At 39.4% G+C, this 12,296-nt stretch overlaps 1 protein-coding gene across 1 annotated transcript; it reads left to right on the top strand.

Moving 5' to 3' along the window:
* The first annotated feature begins 1,966 nt into the window (after positions 1–1,966).
* LOC109927410 (pancreas/duodenum homeobox protein 1-like) lies at positions 1,967–5,660 on the top strand. The gene is made up of 2 exons (XM_020527426.2): positions 1,967–2,382; positions 4,824–5,660. The coding sequence occupies exons 1-2, from the start codon at positions 2,049–2,051 to the stop codon at positions 5,198–5,200; spliced, it is 711 nt and encodes a 236-aa protein (XP_020383015.1). The 5' UTR covers positions 1,967–2,048; the 3' UTR covers positions 5,201–5,660.
* The last annotated feature ends 6,636 nt before the right edge of the window (positions 5,661–12,296 follow it).

Below are 12,296 nucleotides of genomic sequence, written 5' to 3'. Positions count from 1 at the left end.
ATAAATTGTTTTTGGATTTTTTGTTAAGACTATTTTTCAGAATAAATCAAATAACTCGAACAATCATCCATCATTTGTCAATTACGTCTGGTTGCGTTATATATTCGTTAGTGGATGCCGCACTTTGGAGATTCAACTTATCCACAACCACACTTGAAGCACTGTTTTTTTTAAATCTACAGGGCTTATAAAGGAAGATGAGAAATGGAAAATTTGAAATAATACAACATTCAAATTTATATGTTGATATAAAAGCAGCAGAATTGAATATCACCTAGTATTGTTCAAGATCAACTTCCCATACTTTGGTCGCCAAGTCAACCTGTATTTTGCTACCTGATACCAGGTGAAAAGGTCATTTATTTCTACTGTGTACACAGGCTACATATTAAACAAGAGAAAAATCAATATCCTCACCGCGGAGGCAGAATACTTTAGACCCTGTTTTACTTCAACAAGATCGTTGTTCTTTAGCTAGCAGTGAATGATGCCAGAAACAACAGTTTGATTAAGATTGCTCCTACATAATCTTATAGGGTCAAGAAATGAACATATATCACCAAAAAAATCTCTGCTGTGAATTAACAGCTGGCACAAAACTAATGTTGTAAACCTGACTCAAGTCCGTTGTTAGTGGTCTTGTTATCAACTACTGTGACTAGAAAATCTAATCCAGCAGCAGTTGGACCTATTTATCGGCCAAGCAGCTACTCTCCTAATCCAAAAATATGGGAAAACGCTACTCATCGCAAAAACTTGTCCTACATATTCTTTACCCATTCACCCTATATCAGCGGTTTTTTTTAAAAAAAGATTTATTTTGTTTGAATGATGTTTCATACTTTACCAAATTCATGTCATATATTTACTGTGATTTGAAATAATCTACTTAGGTTGTGTGGGACCATCCAAATTTGAATGTACAAAAACAAATCTAATCCGAATTGTCATAATACTGACCGTGTGGAAAGATTGGAAGAAGCAATTGACACATTATACCCCAATTAGGGCTTGAGTATTGAATATCGAATGATTTACCACCAAACCCATTCTAGATATTTTTTAAAAATGTCAGCACATGGCTTTTCTAAAGCCTTCATTTGGTTGTATAAAAATATATCTATGCGTAATACAGAAGCTGAGGTGTTTATTTTTGTGTGTTTCTATGTGTTTATGTGTGTCTTTGTATTTGTGTGTGTCTATGTGTTTATGTGTGTCTATGTATGTGTATCTGCGTGTGTCTGACTGTGTGCATCTGTGTTTGTATGTGTGCGTCTGTGTATGAGTATGTGTCTGCGTGTGTATGTGCGTGTTTCTGTGTATGTATCTGACTGCATTTGTATCTATGTGTGTGTTTGTGTCTGTATGTGTGTGTATCCATGTGTGTCTGTCTGTGCTTTTTTCTGTGTGCCTGTATGTGCGTGTGTCTGCATGTGTGTGTCAATGTGTGTCTATGTGTGGATATTCCATGAACTCTCTGGAAGAACTTTTGCAGTACATTTTAAGTTAAATTTCATACATATTGGATGAATATATTGGCAGGTCCACAAAACACAACCAAGCATCAGTTATTTTACCAAAGAAAATTTATATTTGTATTGCATCTTATTAATTTTCGTAATAAGGCGATCAATAAATTAGTCCATAGTTCATAAAAAACAGTGTAATTACTTTTCCAAACCCTTACTTGCGTAACACAGTCTGATGGAACTTGTTGTACTTTGCAGCCTGTGATCACGACGTGCTTTCTATAATTAGGATGTTATGCTTCACTCCAATCGAATGGAGTTGAACTCTGTAAATCTGCATTTCTCGCACCATACACTGGACAGCTTTTTAAAAAGAAGTACTGTGCGGTTTTACAATGTGAAGTAGTAAAAGATTTTGGATTTTTAAAAAATGTTAAACGCCCGTTTCCGGTCTACCAATCGGAGACTCTGCAGTAAGCACGTGACAAAGCTGAAGGTGAGGAGTCTCGCTTCAGGTGTTAGAGTTCACTCCATGTGCCCCGGAGGAATTCTCGAAACCTTGTCATAAAATCGCAGTTGATGCTAGATACCAAGACAGTCATGGAGGGAGACGCGGACTGTTTTGAGACTGCGTGTCAATATCAGAGCCCGGAATACGCTCCGAATCCACCTGCCTGTGTGTATGCCTGCAGTCCGCAGAGCTCTCTCCTCAGGTCGTGCTGCGTTGATTTAAAGGAACAGAGTGACACGGATTTCAGCCCTTACCAGAGCTCTACAGATCCGAGCTGTGGCTATATTTCACAGCCTAACTATTTCGACGCCGAATATGGGGGTAATCTCCAGCTTCAGAGCCACTACCCGTTCCCTTGGATGAAGAACACCAAATCACATACTTGGAGAAATCAATGGGGAGGTATGGTGACGAGTTAATCGATTATTAAGTTTAGCCTTCGCTTAATAATGAATAGGAAATCGAATGAACAAACGGCAAAAATATCTCCATCCGACATGTTTCAGATACAAAGTACTCACTGTGTAAGACAATATGTATAGGTGTGTGTGCGTCCTAAGTATGAGCATATATATAATAGTGTAAGTACGAGCTCAAATCAGTTTTTACCTGAAGCACAAAATATAACAGGAAATCAAGAAATTGAAAGCCTTTGCAAATCATCATTAAGTTTCCGTTCATTTACTTCTATTAGTAATATCAAATTTAACTCGTGATGCAAAACGATTAAACGCAAAAATTAAACCACATGCCTTGGTCACTCGACTTACATTAAAGCTGCGTTTGTCAAGTATTTGACTTGCTTATCCTGTTGAGTTTGATGGTTGCTGTGCAAGTGGGACTAAGGGAACAAAGCGGAGGATAATTGATTGGGCTGGAATGAAACCATTGCTTTGCCTTCTTGACTTAAATAAAGATCATCTCCCCCCAGGTAAGTGGAGAAAATCCCCAATATTGGCCATAAAAATGGGCCTGTGTAAATGAAACATGATGGGCCCGAACTCGATCTCTTCCATAATTTCTCGCAGGTACTTTTACTGATGATCTGAGCACCAGATTAACTAATTGGTTCAATTCTAACAAAAAAAAATCCATTGCTTATGGGGTACTCTTGCCCCATGGGCAATTGTTGAAATGTTTGCTATAAACATATATCCCTCAGGATAACATCGATTTGCCAAATCTGGGGAGCATTTCTACCACAGTAGTCTCTAAAATGTTGTACATTTTACAAGCGCCGAGTTACATTTGAGAACCTGAGGTTTGCGCCATTTGTTCCCGACAGACACTAATATTTAGCAACACATTAGAACCTCTACAATAGTGGCACACTGGATAGTGAACTTTTGAGAAAGGTTTAGATTAATCGTGGAAGTGTGGAATGCAGGTGTGCAGATTGAAAATGAATTCTTCAAATGTTAATACTGCAAATTTGTGTAACAGTTGGTAAAGGGATGGTTAGGTTGAAACTGGTAATATTATATAGGTATAGGCCCATGTTTAACAGGCACACATTCGGTTGAAATAGATTGTATCTGTGTTTGTCCACACTAATTTATCTGACGCATGGGAGATTGGAGAAAATCTTTACACTTATTTATGATAATAAATACAGTACCTATAATGAATGCGATAACATTCTTTGTACAAACTACATTTCATATTTTAACTCATGCCGTAAAAAATGAAGTTTTCAAGAAATTCTCTTAGCGATAATATTCAGTTTTCCCCACGATTGTGAGTTACTACATTATTGTTAGTGTAGCTTGACTCTAAGAACTTTATAATATACGTGAAGGAATATCAACGACTACGTTTCTGAATGAAAGACCACTGCATTCCAAAATGTAAGAAATACAGATAGGGGAAATTAATATCCCCTTCCTCTGTATTCGGAATAATCCCCGCTGTTTTCAATACGCATCACCATGAGAAAAGTTCCCAAAGACATAAGCTAATGTATGAGCAAGAACCAAAGAAATGTTCCTGTACCAATATGTGCTACTTAATTCTTAATAATCCTTCATTACAAGGCACAGACGGGAATATTTATGGAATGCGATATTCTGCAGTTAGCTTGATAATTCTGAATGAGATGAAATTATTTCATTGGGACAGTGATATATGCCAAGGGGAGAAAGTGGCTCATTAAGAAGAGCCTTTACAATAAAAAGTACTTTAGTCATTAATACTTAAACACACAGAAGTTACTGCTAGGTAAGCCAACATATAAAATATTAGGTCTGATTATATTTAATACTTAATACTGTATGAACTGCAAAATGTAATTATTCAAAGGAAGAATGTTAAAGCGTATACTGAAAAAGGAAACCTATCGGTGTGTGCTCATTCAGCCACCAGTAGATTGTTACCCTTCTCTCTGCAAAACAAGATTGCAATTCTGACATTCGGCTTTACTAAGATGGAATCGAACCAATGTGATTTAAAATTTGATTAGAGAGGTGATGCCTGAGGTAACAGTGTTGAAACATTATAATTACTTTGAGAAGTGCATGGGACCTGGAAGTTTTAGAGGAAGGCAAAACCATTAAGATCCCACATTTCTTATGATTTTCACCCTGTTGTTTTTGTAATGAATTAAAGTTTGCTTGCAATTTGTCCTAGATTCCCACACAGGCCGTCCTGCAATACTTAGTAAAATATTGTTACAGTAACATTCAAGAACATTTGAAGGAGGGACTTTCAAGGTGTATCTTTTTCGATTTCACAGGCCCTGGCTTGTGGGACTGAATCCATAGATTCCTCGACCTACTCATCTCATTAGAGTGCGTCTTATTTGTGATTCTTTTTAGAGTAAAGATGACGATCTGTTTTTCTAACAGGAAACAACTTTCCGCTGGACGCTGAGGAATGCAAACGGACCCGAACGGCCTACACGAGAGGCCAACTTCTGGAACTGGAGAAGGAGTTTCATTTTAACAAATACATCTCCAGACCCCGGCGTATTGAACTCGCGGCAATGCTGAACCTCACCGAGAGGCATATCAAAATCTGGTTCCAAAACAGAAGGATGAAATGGAAGAAGGAGGAAGCAAAAAGACAGACCAAGACCAATTTAAGCAAAGCAGAAGCGGCGCTGCACGACAAGTCTTCAGGAGATGCCAAGGCAGGGGGTAACTCGGGGGCTTCCTTCAAAAAGGACAATAATTTTCCTCTGACTGGAGTCAACCGCGATATTGGACATCTACTAATCACATAGAATGCGAACCTAACATGTCCCCTTAGAAGTATGTCAATTGATTTGTTTTAATCATTCCCAGGCTGCAAAGGATTTGTTGCCTGTCCCGAATCCCTTCAGGATGGGAAATATTGTAGCATATTTTATAATCAATGGAACAAGGCCGCACGTAAACCATTTAAGTATTTAATATATTGTAAAAAATAACTAATCGTTTGATCACAGAATGCGATTTATTTAAATATCTGACAGCAGAAATTATTTCTGCCTCAATAGGACAGCCTCTAGAGACAAGCACCTGCAATTACATGAGTTTATGTACACGATCGGGAATAAATTGTTAATAATTCCTAGATTTTGATTTTGGTTTTCTCTCGAGTTAACATCATGTTCGAACAAATAAAAGGACACAGAGGAAATTCTCATATTCTGTTTTTGCAAATGTTGCACACGGCTGACCAAAGCTGGGTCTGATACTAGTTTTTTTTTTGGTCTGGACCCTGGAAACAGATGGTGTTTTGAGTGAAAAGTAGTATACGCGGCAAACAGCAGCTGAGTACAAATTACAGCGAAGTTCATCTAATTGTCCGAACTGAGAACTGTAATTTAATAGCATGCTGGGCAACGGTGAGCACAAGTCAGTTGCAAAAACTAGGCATAAAAAAATCGTCGCTGTACATTTCAGGCCAGATATTCGCTTTGTTTGACTATTTACGTTCCTCCAGAACTTCTGATGACAGTATATATGGGTTATTATTGATTGTAAAGGTGACAAATACATTACTGTTCATGACACATTTAATTTCAAGTCGCTTCACGGTGGGAGCAAAGAATGCAAAAGGTTTCTAAGATGAATAAACGCAATATTCCATGTGAAACGATTATTAAATACAAATGATGGCATGACTTTGTAGAAGGGCGAAGCAGAACCGCTGGTCTATCCGACACCCTGTTTTTGGTTGGACAATGTGCTGCCTGATACCCTTTATTAACTGCGGCAGAAACCAGATCAGGTCCAACTTCCACAAGATTCAGGGCCGGTAAAGACTATCCTTTATTTCCTTTTATTAAACGATTATAGAAAGGGAATTTAACAATCTCACGTCGAGATTCCAGTACACAAGGAATGCACAAAGCATATTTAATGCACTGAAGTCGATGCATTCGTAATGGAAAATGCCTCTGTATTACTAAGCCCAATTCAAATCTGTGCCTCAATTAATTGGAACTGTGAAAGTGGCATAAATACACGAGGATAAAAATATCGATAATAATCGCTGATTACAACATTCCGCATTGTGCGGTTCAAAACCAAAATCATAGAATCGATCCTGAAGGAATATGCCCACTGAGTACAGTTAGTATAACAGGATTAACGGTAACCGCAGGAGTAATGTGAAGGATGGGCATTGATGATTTGAGTACCTGCGGATGGTGGATTAACTTGAACGGTATTCTTCTGAAATAAGAATTAAGTCGTGTCTGGAGGTTTCTTTAAAATCATAGTGTCCCTTAAATACCATTAGAAGCATAAACACGGTTCCTGGGAAGTAGGGGAACCATGAGGGAACCAGGGACAACAAGCGGGATCAGAGAATTTAGACTCAGAGACTGGAAGACTGACAGTGCATTCAGAGTTTATCCAATAAGCCGTGTCTATGAATTCTAGCCATCCCGTTAACGTCAACCCAGGCGTTTGGAAGTGAACCCGCTGTTAGTATGTGAAGGAAGGAGAAACACACTTTGGATGTCATAACACCCGTATTAAATGACATGCTAAATTGCTGGTTCGTTCTGTACCACTCACATCTAATGTCACTGGACTACACAACAACGGGGGCACAGACTAGGTAACGCACTTTGCTGGAGATGTGAGTCACCCCCAACCATTATGTGGGCGAGGCGAGCCCCTGAAACGGCCAGAGCGAAGAGTGCGAGACAACAAGGTGCAAGGCTGGATGAACACAGCAGGCCAAGCAGCATCATAGGAGCAGAGAGGCTGACGTTTCGGGCCTAGACCCTTCATCAGAAAAGGGGGAGGGGCGAAGAGTGCAACTTCTTAAATAAGTGAATAAACATAAAAATCCTGCAAACCTCATTCCGGCCAGAAACAACCATGAGAGTGTGAACATCAGCTTTCTCATGAGACACTGAAGTGACCGTTAAGTTTCACTAAGTCCAATTTAATATTTTATCGTTAAAATGTTATTGGAACCAGGGCGATCCCGAAGCCTCTCTATCGCCCAGCATTGATTCCTCGTTCAAACGAATCTTTAGGGTTTCAGACACCCGGCTTGAAATCTGTTACTCTTGCACAGTGATTCATTTTACTGATATTCCAGTGAGGGTATGGATGAAGAACCTTTTCACTCCACGTAGGTTAATTTGGACCAGCAGAAGCGTCTTTCCTGATTTACTGGTGGTTAGCCCTTACATTTGAGTAAATGTTGGGGCTTATTTCAAAATCGGGGATCTTGGCATCGTATTGTCCACATTGTTGGCTCATTTCCTTTCATCCACCACCCCCTTCCCTGTAAACATTAACTTCTTATTGCACATTCCCAGAGGCTCTGGGCTTTTGGAAACCTCCACAGAATTATAGACAATGCAAAAGGTTCTCCACACATGCCTCATCGAATCAGATTATCCCCAGGGTGAAGTTATTTGGAACCTACCTGCGTCCCCCAGTTGAGATCTCCCAATTTAGCAGAAGTCACGATGGATCTGTGGAAAAAAGACAAAAAGTTATCAGTCATTTCAATATACGTGTAAAATGATTGGAAATCATGAGATAACTTAAGAAAAGAACATTTCAGTCAAATCTCCCACAACTAGTCATCATTTACTTAACAAAATAACCTTTTAATCACAGCAGGAAACTAAACACATTCAATTTCAAACCTGGAAAGCCTTGGCTTGTCATTCTGTGGGCATGTACATAGGCAAGCTTTTAACATACACATAATGTTTTAACTTAGCTAATGTAAACTTCTAGAGCCAAGCAATAGACTTCTCACTTACTGAGTTTGGTGACCTAGAAGTGATACACGTCAATAATATGCAGGGTTATTCTCTCCAAAAGTACGAAAGGACTCGGTACTGAGACTCCAATAGTGAAGGTTGTCTGCACAGGCATCCTGGCTTGTCTTGAATCTTTTTTAACAAGGAAAGCACTCGCTGTGGTAGTTCAAGGTCTACCATTCAGATGGGGTTTGTCAGTCTGTTGGTAACTTGCTGCGTTTTCCAATCCAATGGATGTTTGCTGGCAGATCTTCCTCAGGAAGGTTGTGCATATTGAGTGCTAAGATGGAAAATGGGAAGCAGGTGGATTAAAACATTCATTATTGAAAATAGCATGGATGGTTTCAATGAGCTTGAGGGTTATTTGCAGTTGGTGGATGTTTGGGAATGAAATTTGCAAGGATAGGAAGCTGGGGCAGAGATGTTGAATCAGGGCCAGTCATAATGTGCATCATAGCATTCAATTGAGTGTTAATGAAATGTGTCTGAGATGACCTTTGTCAGATAGTTGCACAGTACTGTGTTGTGATGTATGGTAGCATAAGTGCTGAGCTGGAGTGTCATGGCACATGGATTCAAAAAGTTCGGTTTATAAAACCAAAGTACCATGGGTACTGGAAATCTGAAAAAAAAAAAAACAGAAAGTGCTGGAGAAACTCAGCAGGTCCGGCAGAATCTGTGAAAAGAGAAAAAGAATTAACATTTCAAGTCCAATATAACTCTTGATTATTGATTGTTTCTGGTTTTGATATTTGCTGCTGTTTTCTTCAGAAGTTGCTGGAATAGACAAAGTTTTAGGTAGAATCGTTCCCAAGTTGTTGGATTGGGATCATGCTCTAGTCTCCAACCATCCAGATAGAGATCAACTCTTTTTTGGCACTGTCAATATGGAGGTGGAAAATAACATTTTAGATGGATCCAATAGGAGATGCCATGTGCTGCAGTATTCTACCTTATTCATAATGTCTTTGTTAATGGCCTCGTCCAGGCTGAAGAAGAATGGGAGTTCAGACAGAGCAACAGATGTCATCACTGTAAACTAAGTAGTGAGATTTAGTTATATGTATGAATATTGAACAGCACTGGGGTAGGAACAGCACTAGTATTTGAGCCCTATGGTTGTCCCTCAACCAACGTGCTTCATGAACTTCTTCTTTGTTCAAATTGGACTCCAAATCATTTGCTCCACAAAGTGTGTTTCCGCAATTATCATGATCCAGCTGGGAAGCACTGAGGACAGCATTAGGAGCAGGCCACTGTACCACACTGTTTTATAGGCAGCTATGAGGGCCAATGGTGATGAGCCTGTTTCCAGGATTCTTTGGTAATCATCTTCAATGCACATAGTGAGTGCCAGAACTTTATCACATATGTTGTGTCCCTTATAGAAAACAGGGATTGACTGATGTTAAACATGGTCTTTACTCTCAGAAATATGTGTCTTAGGACCAGACACTCAATGATCTTAAGGAACACATAAAGTTATGAAATTGGTCTATAACTGGCCACTAGTGTGAGATCTTTTTCCAGGTTTTGGAACAGGAATAATTTTTATCATATACATTACCTTCAGGAGTGAGGTTAAGCTGATGATTCTTGTAAAGAACAAAATCATCCAGGCAGGAGTATGGGTGGCAAGTTCTCTCATGAATTCTGGTGCAATGTTTTGCAATATTTCAGGCCCCTTAATATTTTCTTGAGTACTGTGATCTTGAAGTGAACAGGATTGCCATGTTCTGCATGTTGCTGGTGCTGCTTTTGAGTTCATTACATATTTTATGCTTTGTTTCCTTTTCTAACAGTGTTCTTGCCACATGCAGCAGATAACAAGCAATTGGATTTGGGCTGCCTGTTGGGCAATAAAGAGCAGGTAATTTTTGGGATGCTCCGAGGTGAAAGATCAGGCTTACAACCTGGAATGGTAAAATGAGTCCTGCTGTTGTTTCCTCTCTTCTGGTGCAGCAAGCAGCATTGAGAGACTAGATAATGTGGGCTGCTATACAAAATCATTCATATCCTTTTGGCAGTGCAGTGCTCTCTGGATTATGGCATGGGACATAGATGGGTCTACATGAATGTAATCATACACCCAGCCCATAGAGTCCATGGGATCCCTTTATGATTCCAAATTAGATAACATGCACATATTTGGATTTTATCTTTGTATCCCCTAACATTTTAATTTCAATCTTCCTCCCCTAAAAATGGTAGCTCTTGCAGATCCAATTGGCCGTCATTTAAAAGATAGAAAGGACTGCAGATGCTGGAAGTCAGAGCCGATAAAATGTGGAGCTGGAGGAGCACAGCAGATCAGGCAGCATCAGAGGAGCAGGAAAGTCAACATTTTGGGTCAGGACCCTTCATCAGTCCTGATGAACGGTCCCAATCCAAAATGTCAACTTTCCTGCTCCTCTGATGTTGTCGGACCTGCTGTGCTCCTCCAGTTCCACAATTTATCGAACATCATTTAAATATGTCTATATACCTCTGTTAGCTAGATATTTTATCACAAGCTTCATGTGAATCCAGTGCTGCCATGGCACCATCACATAAACACTTCCTTAAATAATGAACAAATTGCCATCAGGATTGAGAATTTCAGTACAACTTTCTTTTGAGATTGAATGCATAGAATCAGAATCATAGAATTAAATAATGCACATGTCTTCTTCTTTCTGGCTCCCTGGAAGAACAACTCACTCAGTCAAACATATTTGCCTTTACCCTGTGGCTTTGCATTTCCGTTTGCTTCAGATAACAATCTAACTCTCTGTAGTTGTAACATTGTATTCTTCGCTCTGTTCTATTACCCCAACACACTTTGTATGGTATGAGATAATAAGGTGTAGAGCTGGATGAACACAGCAGGCCAAGCAGCATCAGAGGAGCAGGAAAGCTGACGTTTCGGGTCGAGTATGGCGTATAGTATGATCTGCCTGTACTGCATGTAAAACAAAACTTTTCACTGTACCTAGGTACATGTGACAATAGTGAATCAAATCAAATCAATTCTCATTTGAAGGCCTCGGTTGTCTCCACCTCCACCATATTCCAGATCCTAACGATACACTTTGTGAAAGAAGTTTTCTTCATAGGGGAGGTGATGGTCTAGTGGTATTATCACTGGATTGTTAAGACCAGGGACCCAGATAATGTTCTGGGGACCCTGGTTTGAATCCCGCCATGGCAGGTGGTGGAATTTGAATTCAATAAGTATCTGGAAGTAACAATCTAATGATGACTGTGAATCCATTGTTGTTTGTCGGGAAAAAACCCATCTGGTTCACTAATGTCCTTTAGGAAGGAAACTGCCATCCTCACCTGGTCTGGCCTACATGTGATTCCAGACCCAGAGCAATGTGGTTGACTCTGGCTGACAAAACATTTAATAACATGAACAGCTTCTCTCCACCTACTCTGTCCAGGCTCATCATGATTTTGAACTGTTATCAAATCTCCTCTTAATCTTCTCCAAAAGGAAATCCCAGCTTCTCCAATCTATCCATACAACTGAACTTCAAAAGTCTGGATCCATTTTGAGTCTTTTTTGCACTCTCTCCCTAAAGCCTTCAGCAGCTTCCTGGGCTGAGATGCCTAGAATTGGACACAATATTCTGAGCAAAGCAGAATCTGTCTTTTATAAAGATTAATCATAAATTGTTTCTTTTCATTCTCTATATTTCCATTTGTACAGCCCAAGATTCTGAATGCTTTACTAATGACTTTCTTAACCTGTCCTTCGACCTTCTACGATTTGTGCACATATGAGCCCAGGCTCCTCTCTTATATCCTTTAGAACTGCTCCCTTTATTTTACATTATCTCCCCTTGTTGAGAGCACTTGAGGGCTTCTCATCAAAAGCAGCCAACTGAACACTGACCAGTGTATCAACTCATTTGGTTTAGCTCAATACTGTGTGACATATTTACTCTCTGTATATTGTAAGAGGATTCTGGTTTTACTTTGTAATTAGCAAGGTACGTATGTTTAACATCATCAATCATAATCCCATATAAAGTAAAATACATTTGCTTCATTGATTACAGTTACTGAAACCTGTTCTATTTCTATTCAATACTGTTGAACCAATAGGGAG

The sequence above is a fragment of the Rhincodon typus genome, chromosome 1, assembly GCF_021869965.1.
Source record: "Rhincodon typus isolate 14 chromosome 1, sRhiTyp1.1, whole genome shotgun sequence".
NCBI lineage: Eukaryota > Metazoa > Chordata > Chondrichthyes > Orectolobiformes > Rhincodontidae > Rhincodon > Rhincodon typus.
Note: the sequence above shows the minus strand (reverse complement) of the source record. Positions and strands in the feature narration are given on the sequence as shown.